At 35.5% G+C, this 18,192-nt stretch overlaps 2 protein-coding genes and 1 long non-coding RNA gene across 5 annotated transcripts; 2 read left to right on the top strand and 1 right to left on the bottom strand.

The window, feature by feature from the left end:
• Nucleotides 1–2,700: 2,700 nt before the first annotated feature.
• LOC141405353 (uncharacterized) lies at nt 2,701–8,869 on the bottom strand. The gene is made up of 2 exons (XM_073989583.1): nt 8,768–8,869; nt 2,701–3,402 (listed from the first exon to the last, which is right to left on the bottom strand). Exons 1-2 carry the CDS (start codon nt 8,834–8,836, stop codon nt 2,701–2,703), a joined length of 771 nt encoding a protein of 256 aa, XP_073845684.1. The 5' UTR covers nt 8,837–8,869.
• On the top strand, nt 8,221–9,381 carry LOC141405354 (uncharacterized). 3 transcript variants are annotated; one of them, XR_012413188.1, is made up of 5 exons: nt 8,221–8,368; nt 8,430–8,624; nt 8,811–9,048; nt 9,114–9,169; nt 9,246–9,381. It is a non-coding gene; the product is annotated as an uncharacterized lncRNA (long non-coding RNA). The 3 variants fall into 3 exon arrangements; XR_012413189.1 differs by having other exon boundaries at nt 8,221–8,624; nt 8,811–8,878; nt 8,951–9,048; XR_012413187.1 differs by having other exon boundaries at nt 8,221–8,624.
• Nucleotides 9,382–14,784: 5,403 nt separating this feature from the next.
• On the top strand, nt 14,785–17,764 carry LOC141387803 (SET and MYND domain-containing protein 4-like). The gene is made up of 5 exons (XM_073957996.1): nt 14,785–15,605; nt 15,733–16,215; nt 16,298–16,838; nt 16,908–17,238; nt 17,308–17,764. Exons 1-5 carry the CDS (start codon nt 14,914–14,916, stop codon nt 17,568–17,570), a joined length of 2,310 nt encoding a protein of 769 aa, XP_073814097.1. The 5' UTR covers nt 14,785–14,913; the 3' UTR covers nt 17,571–17,764.
• Nucleotides 17,765–18,192: the final 428 nt, after the last annotated feature.

Here is an 18,192-nt window from a genome sequence, read left to right as displayed (position 1 = left end):
TGTCAAAAAGAAACATAAAAAAATCAATTTTCGTCTTTTATTTCAAGTTTTTAATTTAGTTGTGTCAGCGTTCGACTTTTTCTTCTGTTTTTCGTCTTGAAATAATCGTTTCTTGAAATAATCGTCAAACAAAAGTCGAAAAATCACTTCTGCCACTCTCACTCACTCTCTTAAAAATTGCTTCCAGTTTTGCCACTTTTCGGGGTTAAGGAACGCTTTGCAGGTTAAAAATGGTAACAAACGGTAAAAATGGTAACCTCAGGTAAGTAAAGGAACACAGCTTAGTATAGTACGTTAGTAGACTATGTTCGATTTAGTAAATCCAGTCGATTTAAGATGTCAATGTCATACAATATACATATGTCAAAAAAAAATGCTGCACTTAAACATGTTATAAGTGTATAGTCTAATAACACTGTGCAACATTTTTAAGGTGATCTTGTGCAAACAATTCGAACTGAGGATTTTTTGAAAGTACAGACCCAAACGATAAGAAACCCTAGTTGCGTTTTGTTGTGTCAGATCCAGCTCGGGTTTTATGGCCCCATCTAAACATGGTTAAATATTGAGTTTTTAAAGAAATTCGGGGCTATATCTCTGAAACCAATGCGAATCTTCTTCTGACCTCTGAAGCAAATTTGTAGATAAGGACAAGAATACAATATTTGGAGAAATAATGAACTCGAAAAACTACATTTATTGCCTCAAATTTCAAACTATATGCAAAAATACCACAATTTTTATACATTTCGCACCGTATCTCCCAAACCGTTAATTTTTTCTGAATATTTTTTGGAAAAATATTCCCTGGAATGTAATAAACAACTCTTCAGAACATGTCATTGTTGTAAAATGCCTCTATCCTGTTGTTTTCAGTACATTTTTCAACGACGATTTAATAAAAATGTCAATAATGTAGTGAAATCCGAAATGCGAGAATAAACTGTTGGTGTGAACTGTGTTTGAAATACGTGTTATAAAAGATATGATGCGAAATACCGCTAAAACAATATGATGTAAGCATTTTAGAGTTTCAGAATGTTCTAAAGAATTGTTGAGAACTTTATTTAGAAGATTTTTGCAAAAGGTTACTTGGTTCAACTCCCAATAGTTTAGCCAATACTGACAAGAATTTCAGCAAATATGTAAAATTTTCTATATTTTATTGATTTTGATCCTCTAGATGTACTTTTTCTTATGTGGTTTCTTCAAAATATCCGTTCTACTAGTTTAGGGCTACAATATTGCTAAAGACAGCAGGCCAAATTCCTATTCGTTTCTGAGATAAAGGTCAGATAAATGCAAAAAAGTGTAGATTTAGGCCGGTTTAGATTAGGCCATAAAATACGAATTGGATCTGGCAGGACAAAACCCAACTACGGTTTTTGTAGTCTAAATATGTACTTTCAAAAAATCCAAACTAGAATTTGTTTGCATTTTCAGTGTTGCATAGTGTAATAGTACGTTTAGACTTATAAATCCACTCGATTTCAAATGTCAATTCCATAGTATATACGTCAAATAAATCGTAGTTCTAAATCCACTGGATTTTATTTGACGTATATTGTATGGTATTGACAGTTTAAATTATAGTATAAGTTCATAGTCTAACAGGCGTTTAAAAGTGGCAAAAATGGCAATAGCTGTAAACTGCTCTCATATAAGTTGTATGCTTTTTGAAGTAAGGGAACATTCTTCGGGGGGAAACTGAAAGTCAGGCACTGAAAGGAACAGAGCTTAAGCAAAACAGTAACTGCAACAACACGCATGTTGCGTGTTCCAGGACTCCAAAAATCTACTAATTTTAACTATTTTTTTCGATATCATAAAAAAATTGTAATCGTAGCAAAAAACAAGTAAGAAAAGCGTTAAGTTCGGTCGGGCCGAACATTTTATACCCTCCACCACAAATTTCAGCCATTTCGGTGGATTAATGTGGCCACAACCTTCAAAATACCGAAATGCGGAAGGTACCGTTCTATGGGGGCTATACGATGGCGTGGACCTATACCTAAAAATTTCTGGGGGAAAGTTTTATACGCCTAAAGAAGACTAAATATCAAATTTCAGCCATCTCGGTGTGATAATGAGGCTAAAACGTTCAAAATATCGAAAATCGGGAGATATTGTATTATGGGGGGCTATATCAACACGTGGACTTATATAAACATTTTATGGTAGATGATCACTCTTTAATTTAAGGTGAGTATAAATTATAGAATCAAATTATTTATAAGTTTTAATTAATTATTTTTCTTTATTTTCAGGTTACGGATTCTTTGGACGGTGAGAGGAAGACGAGAGAAACGCTTGTAGTTGGCGGGTAAGTATCAACACAACTAATTCATTTTATTATTTCATTTTCTTAATTCTATTTTCTTTTTCATCTTTTCTTACAGCTAACTTCATTAAGGATTACATACTATTTATACTAAAATTTACAACTAAGGAAGAATTCATGAAATTAAACTACATTTACATTATAAAAAATTCAAATTTAAATAAAAACGAAATCAAAATAAAAGGAAATTTAAAAATGAATATTAAAAAAAACAAAAAGCAAAGAATATAAAAAAAGTTGAAATTAAACAAAAACAGACAGCGCATTAAAAATGTTTTACTGCTCCAACATTCTGGCCCCATTGAAGGGCCGCAGGCCTTCAACCCATTGGCAGTGGAGCTAGCTTCGCAATTGGTCTTCTATAAATCCCTCTCTTTGTTTTGATGTCCGCCACCCTGACTCTTCCGTCCTTGCCCTCGACGACGCTGACTACTCTCCCGGTTAGCCACTCCTGAGGAGGCAGATTGTCCTCGTGGACCAGAACCAGACGCCCGACCTCTAGATTGGCCTGAGGATGACTCCACTTCGCCTTGTCCTGCAGCTCTAGGATATAATCCCTGGACCAGGCCCGCCAGAACCTCTGCTTGAGAGCGCAGAGCATCTGCCAACGCTTGGAGAACCTCACCTTGTTGACGCTGTCTTCGTCGACGAATTCTGGCGGCAGCGAACGCAGACCCGCTCCGACTAGTAGATGCCCGGGAGTCAGAGCTTCCTCGTCGTTGGGGTCTGGAGACAGCGGTGCTATGGGGCGACTGTTTAGCACCGCCTCTACTTCTGCGAGCATCGTCACCATCTCTTCTTGTGTCAGCAGCACTCTGCCGACAGCTCGCAGAAGCAGGAACTTCGCCTGTTTTACAGCTGCTTCCCACAGGCCCCCGAAATGAGGAGCCCTCGGAGGAATGAAGTTGAACTGCACGCTGCACGAGGCTGCGTATTCCTCCACGGCTTTGTGGCTTGCAAGGAACCTCTCTTGCAGTTCCCTCAGCTCTCGGCTGGCCCCGACGAAATTTGTCGCATTGTCGCACCATATCTTCCATGGGAGCCCACGCCTTGCGGCAAACCTTTTAAAAGAAAGAATAAAAGCATCAGATGACAAATCAGATACTAATTCAAGGTGAACCGCTTTGGACGTAAAACAAACGAAGACGGCAATATACATTTTGGTAGGTGGTCGCCCGCGTATTTTTAATGTAATATCAACGGGACCACAAAAGTCTACGCCTACTATTAAGAAAGGACGTAAAGCTCTCACTCTATCAGTGGGTAGATTTCCCATTACTTGGGTCATCAGCTTTGGCTTATATTTATAGCAATGAATACAATTCCGAACTATTCTGTTACATTCTTCACGGGCATTTATTAGCCAAATTCTTTCACGCGACAAAGCTACTAGGGCCTTTGTACCAGCGTGACAATTTTTGAAATGTAAATCTCTCAAATATATTGAAACAAAATGATGCTTCTTTGGGAGTAAAAGGGGAAATTTCGTGTTATGCGGTAACTTAGCATTAAGCAACCTTCCACCCACTCTTAAGAGGGAAAATGTTCTTTTACACTCAGAGAAATCGTGTATAAAGGGCGTTAATTTTTGAAGATTTGATTTCAGGCAGATTGATCTCTTTATTTTAGAAATATCCTCTGAAAAACTGGAATTTTGAACAACTTCGACCAATTTCAGGAAAGACCAATTCAATTCTTGAGCTGTAAGACAGATAGAATTCGGTATCTTTCGCTTCTTTACTCGATCAACGAATCGAAAGATATATGAAACCACTCTAAGAAGCTTTTTGTAAGACGAGTGATCATTTATTAATTTTAAAAGAATGCTCTCAGAACATTCCTTATCTGTCTTACTATCTGACGCCAATAAAACTTTGGATTTTCTTACTTCCAATGATTTTTCTTCCTCAGTCAATTCAAAGTGTTTATTGACTGGCCATTTAGACATATCGTCTAATAGAAATTTAGGTCCTTCGAACCATATTGAAGACTTAAGTTCTTCAACACTGCATCCTCTCGACACTATGTCGGCTGGATTTTGTTTGGTGGGCACATGGCGCCAAATCCCGCTCTCTGACCACTCTTGAATTTCTGCGACTCTATTCGAGACGAAAGTGGCCAGAGTCGAAGGATGGGTTTTTAACCAATACAGTACAATTTCTGAATCGGACCAAAAGTATATATTTTCGACTTCAAAGTTCATCATTGGGTTAATTCGTAACCACATATTCGCCATTAAATGTGCTGCTGATAGCTCCAACCTCGGAAGAGACATTGTTTTGAGCGGTGCTACTTTAGATTTGGCCGTCAAAAGTCGACAAGAAACTCCACTGGAGTCCAAAGCACGCACATAAAAACAGCAGCCATAGGCTCGCATCGAAGCGTCTGAGAATCCGTGAATTTGGATCCTCGAGGAAGTGGTCGTGTTTACGAATCTTGGGATTTGAATCGTATCTAACTTTGAAAGGTTAAATTTGAAGTCTTCCCATGCTGAATTCAAACGCATAGGAATCGATTCATCCCAGTCTAATTTGTTTATCCAAAGTTCTTGCAAGAGCATTTTGGATTTGGTTATTATAGGGCACAAGAGACCGAGGGGATCGAATAATCTTGACGAAATGGACAAAATGTGTCTTTTTGTAGCCTTCATATCTTGAAAGCCTCCCTCAATATAAAATTTGAACACATCATTTCTTGGAGCCCAATGTATTCCTAAAGCTCTTGCAGTTTCTGAATCTGAGTGCAATAATTTTTCACTGCAACTTGTCTCATTAAAGTCAGGATGATTTGAGAACCATTTGGTCAGTTTGAACCCTGCAGAACTAAGAATGTTAGTCACTTGGTCACGAATTGTGATCAGACTACTCAAATCAGCAGCACCAGTCAATAAATCATCCACATAAAAATCGTTGCGAATAACTTTAGCCCCAATTGGCAAAGTCTCTTTGGATAAATCGCTTAAATGGCTAAGACAACGTATCGCCAAAAATGGCGCAGAAGATGTGCCATAAGTGACCGTTTTCAATTTGAAAATTTGTAACGGATCACTATCGTTTGCTCTCCAAAGGATTAAATGAAAATCTCTATCTTTCTCGTCAAGTAAAACTTGACGGTACATTTTCTCAATGTCTGCAGTAATTACATATTTATGTAGACGAAAACGAAGTAGAGTGGAGTACAACTCTTCTTGAATGGTAGGACCAACCATCAAGAGATCGTTGAGCGAAACATGAGAAGAGGTTTTGCTCGAAGCATCAAAAACGACTCGAAGTTTAGTAGTTGTACTTTGCGGTCGGAAAACACATTGATGTGGAATAAAATAATGTGGCGCATTAGGAACTTTATTATTTGTCATTTCCATGTGACCTAAGTCAAGATACTCTTTCATAAAGGAATTATACATTTCCTTGGATGTGTCGTCATGAGAAAGTCTCCTTTCTAAAGAAAGAAACCGCCTTTTTGCAGTTTCAAATGACGAACCTAAACGTTTCACATCTTCCTTGAAAGGTAAAGACACTTGAAAGCGTCCTGACGGTAAACGTCGAACATATTTTTGGAAATGTTCCTCACATTTATTTTGTTCATCAGACCACATCTTTAACGAATTATTTGGAATCTCTTCCAACTCCCAGAATTTTCTAACAATTGCATCAATCGTTTCACTATTCCCTATTGAACTATTTAAATGGCATACACTTGAAGTGGACCCCTTTGACTCATCGTATTTTCCAGCTACGATCCAGCCAAGCGAAGTTTTTTGTAAAACTGGACGACTCGGATTTGGTTTGATTTGGCCTACACAAAGAAGTTCGAAGAAAACTTCAGCGCCAATTAATAAGTCAACTTTCCGAGGTTCATTAAAACTAGGGTCGGCCAGTTCAATATTTTTGGGAATGTTCCATTCAGAAATAGATATTTTCTTATCAGGCTGAATATTCGTAATAGAACTCAATACCCAGAACTTGGATGAAAATTGGGTTGAATTGAGTCTCGACATCACAGACAATTGAACACTATTCTTTGAGAAAGATGATATCTCAGAAATGCCAGTTAAATTTAATCTGTCACTTTCTCGTTTTACCTTAAGCCTCTGTACCAGGTCCTCAGTAATCAAATTAGGTTGAGAACCGGAATCCAAAAGAGCTCTAGCCAAAATAAATTTCCCAGAACTACTTCTTACTTGAACTAGTGCTGTGGCCAAAATTACGCCTTCATTCGACGCCGAATGGTTGACCGAAGCACTGGAAGTAGAGGGCAGCTCTTGATACGTATTTGAATTTGGATTGTCAGAAGCATATCGATGCAGTAAGAAATGGTGTGCACCACCGCATACTCTACACTTCACTCCTGAATTGCATTTGGCCACCGTATGACCTTTTTTCAAACAATTAATGCAAGCAGGGACGGCTTTAATAAATTCAAATCGTTGGAGAACTGGTACAGCAGTAAAAGATGTACAATTTGTTACGTTATGTTGCAAAGATCTACAGAAGATACACTTTTCGGGAGATTGTTTCTGTTTAGAAACCGAAAGTGAAGTCTTGAAATTCCTTTTAGGCTGATTATCGAATTTAGGTTTGTTTAATTTGGGTCTTGCACCAGAAGACTCCTCAGCAGAAATATGCTGGTATCTTTTATTTAATACAGCCTCGCAATCAGACCATAATGGGAGCTTTTCGAAGTCAAGCTGTTCTTCCCATTTGGACTTAGTGATTGGATCGACCTTTGACATAACTAAGTGGATTAAAATTGCATTCGTAATCTTTTTGTCATCACCAATTGACAACAATGAATCGTATATGGCAGAAACAGTATCGATCATGCTTCGCAAAGCAGAAGCCGAAGGTTTGGTGATCTCAGGAAGATCGAAAAGCTTAGCAATATTATCAAAAAATATCAAGCAATCATTATCATAAACCTTCTTTAAGCTGGCTAATGCTTTGGGGTAATTTTCTTCAGAAATCTGAAAAGCTTTTACAGTACCAAGTGCTTCGTCAGATAAGCATGAAATCAAATGGTTGAATTTTTCTATGTCTGTCAATGTCGGATCTGTGTGAACTAAATTTTCGAAAAGACTTATGAAATTCTTATATTCGGAATATTTTCCGCTGAATTTTGGCAATTTCATGTTTGGCAATCTAGATTGATGCGATTGAGCACAAAAAGAAGTCTCAGGCATACTACTCCTCCTATTTTTAGATAAAACTCCTAAAAATAGGGACTTTGCCGATACACATAAGTCTTCCAATTCACCACGATCATCATTATCGGGATCTAGAATATCTAGTTCGGATTGCAAATGCATTGCCTCATCAATATATTTGTTTAAAATGTCTAATCGACATTCTAATTCAAATGAATTGAAGGATATTTTCTTTTCTCGGAAAGAAGTCTTAATTCTTTCAATATTTTTTATTATTTTTTCCTGTTGTTGCTTCAAATTGGCTATTTCCGTATCAGGATTACTTTGGTGTTTCTTACCACCAGCCATTTTGATATTAATCAATAAGTTTACAGGAGTTTCAAACAACAGAAAAACTCTACACACTTTAATATTTGTTAGTGGTAGGAAATGTCAAGTTTATTATCAAATAAACTCTCGCTTTTTTAATAAAAATATAATTGTCAGCTTTAAAATAGTATATTAATACTATCTCAGTTAATTAATTTTAGTTCGACAATTGAAAACACAAAAATTTCAGTAAATTAGAAATTTTGGAAAATTGCGTAGTCTAAAGCACCCTTAAGTATTTTGTGTATATCGATAACACCGATAACACAATTGATCAAATTGAATAACCGAATATGGGTACTCAATTACTCACAAAGTATGTGGCACTAATGAAGTTAAAATCAAAACAAAGGAATAATATGAATGGTCTGTTCCAGAACTGCAAGAATCTACTAATTTTTACAATATTTTCCGATAACATAAAGGGGAAAATGCTATCGTAGTAAAAAATAGTAGCTTCTCGCAGGTTCTGGAACAAGCATGAATTTAGTGGAAAATTGCAACAAATTAAAAGTGTAAATTAAATAATTTGTGAATAGGCAAAAGACCAAAAATGAAATGTATATTTTTTGTTAGTTTAACTTCACTCGCGTAATATGAACTTAAACGCGGATTAGTGTGGTGCAATAAAAACAACAAAAACAATTGGAACGGCTGACAAAGTGAAAAGCAAAGCGGAATAAGAAAAGAAAAGCAAACTTAATTTAAATGTAATAATTAAGTTTGTGTTATTTTGCCGCGAATAACTATTGCCAAAGCGTTTCACAAAATGTAAATATGTTTCAATGATGAAGCGTATAGTGATAATTTGTGTGAAGTGTATATATTACAGACAAATTTGAACAATTTACAAATTCTCTAAACCTGAACAATTTACAGGTTAGGATTCACACAAATTATTACAACGCTTTTACCTGTGAATCAGAATCACTCTCCTGATTATGTTTGGATTTGCAGAGACGGCAGTCACAGAATCGGGGCATTGATGAGGATCTGCAACACAGCAACAGGCAATAATGCGGGAAGTATATTTTTGTGTAAAAAGTCTTTATTTTAAACACAGTTTTTTTATGAACGTTCTTCTTCTTCTTTTGCAGCAATTTAGCAAAATTTGGTTTTGTAGAATCTTAACAAAACACAACCGACACTTTATATCCCGGGTTTCGGCACCAAAATGATCACTCTTTAATTTAAGGTGAGTATAAATTATAGAATCAAATTATTTATAAGTTTTAATTAATTATTTTTCTTTATTTTCAGGTTACGGATTCTTTGGACGGTGAGAGGAAGACGAGAGAAACGCTTGTAGTTGGCGGGTAAGTATCAACACAACTAATTCATTTTATTATTTCATTTTCTTAATTCTATTTTCTTTTTCATCTTTTCTTACAGCTAACTTCATTAAGGATTACATACTATTTATACTAAAATTTACAACTAAGGAAGAATTCATGAAATTAAACTACATTTACATTATAAAAAATTCAAATTTAAATAAAAACGAAATCAAAATAAAAGGAAATTTAAAAATGAATATTAAAAAAAACAAAAAGCAAAGAATATAAAAAAAGTTGAAATTAAACAAAAACAGACAGCGCATTAAAAATGTTTTACTGCTCCAACAGTAGAAATGTTTCTTAGCCTCTGGAAACACAAAATACAAAGTTACAACCCATTCTTCGGTCAAATGGGTATAATACATTCAAAATATATTCAAATGACGCGTACTTTATAAGGGGCCTTATGTGGGGGCTATACCAAAACGTGGACCTATATAACCCAACTTTGGTAGGAATGTTTTCTGGCCTCTGAAGACACAAAATACCAAATTACAACCAATTCTGTGGTCAAATGGGTCTAATACATTCAAAATATATTCAAATGACGCGTACTTTATATGGGGCCTTATATGGGGGCTATACCAAAACGTGGACCTATATAACCCAACTTTGGTAGGAATATTTTTTGGCCTCTGAAGACACAAAGTACCAAATTACAACCAATTCGGTGGTAAAATGGGCCAAATATCTTAAAAATTCCTTAAAACGACGACGCGTCACGCGTCATTTTGTATGGGGGCTATACGAAAGCGTGGACCTACATAGCCCGCTTTCAATACCAAAAGTCCTACGTAAAAATAACATATTTTCCCAAAATTTCATCAACCTACGTCAATCCGTTCGGACGCTAGAGTGATTTCCACAGACGGACAGACGGACGGACATGGCTATATCGATGTAGAATTGCACGCTGATCAAGAATATATATACTTTGTGTGGTCTACAATGATTATTTCGAGTAGTTACAAACGTAGTGACAAACTTAATATACCCCCATCCTATGGTGGAGGGTATAAAAATCGGAGTAGTAACTTTACTTTTGTATTTGGAACCTGCAGGTTCTAGAACAGGCACTTCTCAAGGGCGCCATATATATTTACCTTTGTTCTCTCCTTGACCATCCGCGGATGCTTGTAGCTTTTTGGAAGTCTGTTCTACAGTAATTTTCACATAGCTACTTTGATATTCGATTTAAAACGCCGTATGCATTAAGCGGCCCATACACTATCAAATTTTCTTGTCAATATTTGTGATTGTATGTGTACATTTTTAAAAATTTTGAAATGTGCATGGTACAAATACACAGGTAGCCGCATCGGCAATTGTTGGCAACATAATGCTTGGTTTACATTTGGCGTCGTTTCGTGATTTCGAAGGCGTTTCGTGATTTCGCGCGGAATCAAGCAAAATTTATCATGATTTCGCATACAAAAATGAAATCATCTCATTTCGTGATTTCATCGAAATCACAGTACACATGATATACAACCTTGCTTTTGCCTAAAAAAGTACCAAAAGTTGCAACACTTTTCACGTATCACAATAAACAAGGTAGATGTGCGAATTGCTGGAACAAAAAATGTTAATATCGAAATTTGTAAACAATGTGAAAAAATATTAAATTACATTGTTACAATGCTATTTTTCATTGTGCTCCCGTACTTTTTTAATGGTAATGTTAGAAAATAGACCGAATTGTCAAAAATTGCTTCCCCATACAAATTTCGTAAAAAATACGGGGACGGAAAATGACGGAAATTGCAAAAACTCCAGCAGAAATGTCAAAATCAACGTATCAGCTATAATATTAGATACCATTGAACATATGAACATGCTTGCTGCTAGTTTCTACAAGGCCAAAATTTGATGGCAGAAAACAGGAGAAGAGGGTGTTAAGGCCTGCGTACATAAGCTGCTCTGCCTGATTGCCTTGCTATCCTGCTTCATTTTTGACATAATAAAAATAAAAGAATAAAAAGGCCTAGGAAATTTCGAACTGGGTTGCCCTTTTCTTTTTTATTCTTTTATCAGAAGTAAGCAAGGTAAGCAGGCAAGGCAGCTTATGTACGCAGGCCTTTATTCGGAGCTATTTTTGTTTAAGGAGAAGTGCAAGTCTTGCTAGATTTCGGAGTACGGGAACGCATTTTTAGCACTAAATGGAAAAACTACTGCAAGTTCTAATATTTTGCAGGTTCTGAGCAAAACTTTTATCTATCAAAATTTATTATTATGATGTCTCAACGATAAATTTTTTTTTATTTTATCATTTGTTAGTACTATACACAATTAATACGATATATAGATAATTTTACGATAATTTTCCAAATAAAAGCTGTGTCTGGTTACCCTAAAATTTGTAACAATTTGTACCAATTGTTGCTGGAAGTCGTCTGTTAACACAAAAAACCAGCAAAAGAGAGCGATTCGAGAGAGACATTTTGACAGTTCTTTCACTGAGAGCTTGCAAATTCTTGCTGGACAAATTTCTTCTAGCAAACACCTGCAAGCTCTTCTTCTTCCTGAAAACAATCAATCAGCTGCTTTTAGTTTTTTGTTGATTTATGTTTGTGAACATTAAAAACAATTTTATTGTGGAAATAACATAGTCTAATTGTATTGTTTTATGGAGAACAAATTTGTAAAGTCGAAAAATGCTTTTTTGTTTCATTTTCTTTTTTATTTTTAATAAAATACAACGTGTTTGCTTCCTTTGTTGGTGGACAAATTGTTCTACTTTGGCAAGTCAGCTGATTGCTTGCTGGTTTTTGCTGGGAAGGTGTCTGTTTACTTTTTACAATTTTCTAGCAAAAGAGAATAAAAACCCCTTACTCCCTGAGAAAGTTCTTGCTGGGAAAGTAACCAGACAGACTTAAAGTTGTAAAGTTCTATATTGTCGTATATTTTTAACGATTAAATCAATTTACAATAAATTGTTTTTGAAAAGTCATGTTCGATCAGCTGCGCATATGCATCTACCTTTACCATTGTGATATGTTTGAAATCAACAAAAAATAAGTGTAAACACCGGGGTGTATTTCAGCATTTCGTGAAATCCAGTGGATTTTGGAGCGCAAGTGTAAACTTGGCATAAGATGTCAAAATTTGACATCAATTCAATGTAATTGACAAATTATAGCTCTGTTCCTTTACGAAACTGAGGTTACCATTTCTTACCATTTTTAACCTGCAAAGTGTTCCTTTACTTTAAAAAGCATAGAATTTATATGATACCAGTTCACCACTTTTACCATTTTTTGCCACTGTTACCATTTTTAAAAGTAAAGGAACAGACCATATGTTACCATCAGCTGGCATGATAATGCTACCTGTATTATTGTACCATGGAAATGTGTTAACCATGGTACAATAATACAGGTAGCATTATCATGCCAGCTGATGGTAACATAATAGCTTCGTTCCCGTTCTTTTTAATGGTAAAACTCGTAAAAGAGAGAGGCAAAAAATTTGTTCTCACACACACGTTTTTTGAAATAGTTCGGGAACGGAAATATGGAAAATACGTCAAAAAAGCTGGAACAAATGTCAAAGTCGGCGTATTAGCCAATCAGACGCCGGCAACCATGTTACTATTTTTTTACTCGTCCAAATTTGTCGTGTAAAAAGTTTTTAAAGAGAGCGTCATTCAGCGCCATTTTTGTTTAAAGAGAAGTGAACATTTTACAACTTTTTTGTGTACGGGAACGCTTTTTCGAGTAAAATGTGTAAAAGTCGTAAAAATTGTAAAAACTTTGTAGTTCTGGAACACAGCTAATGTGTCAATTGCATTCAATTGATGTCAAATGTTGTAATAATTATTACGAAATGTTACTAAATGCAGTCTTTTTACACAAAAGTTCAGTAAAAGAGAGCGAAGTGAGAGAACAATTTTGACAGTTGCTTGCTGAGAAATTGCTAAAAGTTGCTGAAAGAATTTTTCCCAGCAACATTTAGCAAGTTCGATCAGCTGTTTTTTAATCATCTGCTAATGGTCAGCTGCTCAATGTTTACCTTATTTTTGTGGAAAATACTATAAATATTAAGATTCGGCTATATTTATTGGTTAATTTATTAATATATTAATTATTTTTTATTTATTTAGCTTAAAATTGAAGAACTTTTTCATTGCTTTGGAGTTAGTTTTTCTTTCATGCATTGGCACCAATGTTTTTGTTTTGGCTATCAACTGTTATCTTGCCAAAGTTTACTAAATGCTGTCTTTTTACTTTTTTCTCTATTTTCGTATCAAAGAGTAAAATCTCTGTTACTCTCCGGTAAAATGCTTATAATTTCGGTAATTACCGATGTTTTTCGGTAAGTTAGCGACGAATAAAAAGCTGTCGCAAAGTCCTACCGATATCAAGAGTGTTGTCAACTTTTATTTGAACTTTTCATTAATAATTTTGCGTTTTAATTTTACCGATTTTTGTCGGTAACTCAAAAAATGAGTTAGTCGAAGGACACACTAGAGCGGTTTCATTGAAACTTTTAGGCATTTATAGATCGAGTTCCCCACTACAGCAACTTTATGATATCACTCTACTGTGAAACTCGACCTAGGAACCCTTGTTTTCATGAAATTGTTTCAATGAAATACAGTGTTATAACACACAAATTTCTCGGGAAAGTAAATTGAGTTTTTTGGCAGAGAGCGGAGAGGAAAGAGCTCCTCAATACTCTTTCCTATCCCCTATTGCCTAAAAACTCAATTTACTTTCCCGAGAAATTTGTGTGTCTAAACACGGACAAATGCTATGTTTACATTTACGAAATCCACTCGATTTCAACAGTCAATTCCTTTGCTTATACGTCAAATGAAAACTCATTTGAAATCGATTGGATTTCATTTGACGTTTGGGCTATGGAATTGACATTTGAAATCGAGTGGATTTCGTAAATGTAAACATAGTAAAACACTCTAGTGTGACCTTCGACTTAGAGAATCGCACTACTGATCCGTTTTGAAAATGATGTAAACGTAGCATTACATACGACCGTTACGAATCATAACCTAAAATGGTACTTAATTCAATTCAATTTTTGCCTAAGAAATCTTTGATCATTTGATCAATAAATGCATATATAGAAGAAATTAACGTGAAAATAAAACCTGGAATTTTATGTACATAACAGATGTGCCGTTAAGCTGGGTACACATTGTCAGTTTTGAATGTCGATATTTCGCAATTATCGATAACTGTCAAACCGTCCAGCAACCACATAACATTTTGCGGTTGCATGATGAATGACAAAAATAAGCGGCCACATTAGCAAGCAACAACAAAGCTGTCATTCAAAACTGACAATGTGTACCCAGCTTTACTCAATGAACCTCTGCGTGAAAACTGAAATTAGTTCTGTTCCTTTACGTGCAAGAATCTTCAAGTTTTACCACTTTTTACTCGAAAAGCGTTCCTTTACTTCTGACACCATACAATTCATATGAGAGCAGTTCACAACTTTTGCTACTTTTGCCGGTTTTACCATTTTCAAAGCAAAGGAACAGACCAATTGTTAATTTCCTACGTTCCTGGAAAACCCATTTCTCAGTGAGTGTATTTATTTTTTTGTTTTGCCGCGAGAACCCACTCTTCAGTGAGTGAATTTTATTTAATTTCTCCCGAGTCACACTTCTCAGTGAGTGTGCAGCTGCTCCAGTTTTTACAAATCAATACAAATGAAATTTTAATTTATTTGTTTTGATCCATTTCCTCTCCTTCTCCATGGACTCCAGTTTGTGTTCCTTATTTTCTACGCAGAGCGTGTTTATACGCCTTGAGAAATATGAAAATGAATTCGAAACAATGCGACATCTTTTTGAACTTCCCGAAAAATTGCAACAATTTTGTGAAGACACATCTCTGGAATGGATTAAGTTGCTGCAGAAGAATGAGGACACGGAATTTGCTATGAAAGATGATGCTGAAAGAATACAGGAGTCCAACGAATTGAGGAAGCAAGGAAATCAAATTTTTACAGCAAAAGGCGACAGAAACATTCTGGCAGCGTGTCGTCTATACAATGATGCAATTTTTGCAGCTCTCGATTGTAAAGGTTGTGAAGAAGTAGCTTTAGGATTTGCTAACCGTGCCATGGCATTGCAGGCATTCGGTTATTACAGACAAGCGTATGATGACTGTGTTTGTGCTCTTCAGATGGGTTATCCTCTTGCTATGCGACATAAAATAATTACACGACAAGCATATTGTGCGGTAAAGCTTAAAGATGGGGAAGCGTTGAAAAGTCATCTTTCGGAATTAGAGGGATTGACGTTAAATGAAAGTTTCCAGAAACAGTTTGAAGAACTAAAGGAATCTTTAAAGCAATTGAGTGGCCATGGAGAGGATGAGTGTTCAACATTGAATAAAAAGCAAGATGAGAATAATCTCATGCAGACTAGAGAGTCACAAGAAATGTAAGTAAAAAACGCAAGATAAAAAGCAAAAGATACTCCGTCCCCGATTGACAATATTTTGATACTTAATAGATCTTATAATGTGTCCCTATCAAACACTGTAAAAAGGTATTTCAATATTTTTCAGCATTGATACTGGCACCGAATTAGGCCGCGTTATGAAAGCCAAATGTTTTATATCAAAGAATGAAGTTATCTTTCGTGAAAGAGCTCCAGCATTTACTCCAGTGGGTGATGCACGTCGAATTTGCCATCAATGTGCCATAACAGGTTTTATACCATATCCCTGTTTTAATTGTCGTGGTCGTGTGGTTTATTGTTCCCTCAAATGTCAGGAGGAACATGAAGAAATACATCGCTATGAATGCGCTGGATATCGCTTTCAATTATTTGCTCATGCTGGAATTGCACACTTGGCATTAAGAACAATTTTAGACCGAGGAGGTATATTCTCAATAATCGATGAGCTGAAGACCAAAACGACAGATGCAGAAATATGGCAATCATTAACAAAAGGTGGAGATGTTTGGGAAAATAGTGCATCAGTATATGCTGAATCACTACGTATGGTTTCCAACTTGGAAATTATGACTATTATGGATATTAAATGGTAAGAGGCTAACAACGATCTGTTAGTGGGAACTTCAAATTGTTTTTCTTGAATAACTTTCTGACAAAATTATCCTTTTCAGGTTTGCTTTGGTATCCTATCTATTGGTTGTATATTTAAAACACTATACCAAATTCTTCGATAAACTAAAGGAATACAACTCAAAATGTAATTGGGAGCTAATAGTGGGTACATTAATACTACGACACGTTGGCCAATTAATATCAAATGCTCATATGTTAACGACAATAATCGCCAAGCCATTATATTTTACAATGACCGATTTTTATTTACTTAACGATCGTATCTGGTTGAAACCGGGTCACTTAAAACGTGGTTATTTACATACCTTTAGCAATTATGAAGATGTTGCTGCCGTAAATTTACCCTATCTTAGTATTTGTAATCATTCCTGTGTCCAATCATTTCAACCGAGATTTTCTGGTCGTTGTATTAGCACGTATGCACTGCGTGATTTTAAGCCAGGTGATGAAATTACCAATTGTTATGATTTGGACTATCGCAAAGCAAAAAGGGCAGCGCGTCGCCAACGTTTAAAATCTACGTATAATTTTGATTGTAAGTGTGAGAATTGTTTGCAGCCAATAGAAGATGCTGATTTTGTAAGTATATAGTTAGAATTATATTAATGTTTTACTATTGTGATCATATTTTCATTTACCCCTTTCAAGAATCAATATCATCGTTATCGTTGTGATAATAAAGACTGTGGTGAAATATTTATTCCTATTATTCCCCAAAGACGTTCGTTGAACTGGTGGCAGAATACCGAAGAAGGTTCTTCAACAGATATAACTCTATATTGTACAAAATGTGGTTGTGAGCAGCGTCTCGATTGGTTTCATCAAATAAAACGTTTACTCGATAAAGTACGCCAAAGCGACACCAGACGTCGTCTCTATCAAATATTTAAATCTCTCGAAAATATTTTGTTGGATCTCAACGATGTCCGTTCTTATGTGGCATTAAAGTTTTGCTCAGAATGGTTTAAATTACCATATCGTAAGTTGCAGTTGTTTTCTTTCTAAATCATTTAAAATTAATACATTTACCAATCTTCTTTACATTTAGATGGTATACAATTAAATGACCAAGACTACACAGAACTCATTGATATGACAAAATATCTCTTAGAGTGCACCAAAAATCAATCGTCCATAAATTCCATTGAATATGTTGCGGAAATGATATATTTATGGGATATGGCTGCAATGGGAAAATACAAATGTACAACAAGTGAAAAGGAAGAAATGTTATTCGCTCTAAGCATAATATCTGACCATACTAAAGAAATATTTCTTAATTATTATAATGACTATGTCAAGGATATATAAAAAACAGTTTTATTGTTGTGTTATAGCTGCATTTAATGCTGCTTTAATCGTAACTCTTTTTTCCTCTCTTTTTTTATAAAAATGCAATATGATATATATAATCATATAATTAAATAGTTTCAAATTACTCTTTACTTTACAGTTGTATCTTTTGCATTTTTCCTAATAAATAAATACTTAGCTGACCCATTACAGAACATTTGTTTCATAGACCGAACTAAGAAAAGATCTTCAATTCTCTCTGTTTAGTGCTTCGCTTTTTGTTCAACTTGTTTGAGCCCTCTATTCTTTGGCCTGCCAATTCTGCGTGCACCACTATGCGGCTCGAATTTATACGCCTTTTTAGCGGCTTCATCATCCCTCATTCTTATGATATGGCCTAGCCAACGCAATCGCTGCATCTCGATACGTTTATCTATACTGATGTCGTTGTATAGCTGATACAGCTCGAGGTTCATATGACGTCGATATTCACCGTTAGCGCAGATTGGTCCGTAGATCTTCTGAAGAATTTTTCTCTCAAACGCGCCAAGTACTGTCTTATCTGCTTGCACAAGTACCCAGGCTTCGGAACCATACATCAGCACGGGTAGTCTGTTTTTTTTTTTAAAGCGTTATTTTT

The sequence above is a fragment of the Musca autumnalis genome, unplaced genomic scaffold (genome assembly GCF_047663935.1).
Source record: "Musca autumnalis isolate F117 unplaced genomic scaffold, ASM4766393v1 scaffold_5, whole genome shotgun sequence".
NCBI lineage: Eukaryota > Metazoa > Arthropoda > Insecta > Diptera > Muscidae > Musca > Musca autumnalis.
This window is presented reverse-complemented; position numbering and strand designations above follow the sequence as displayed.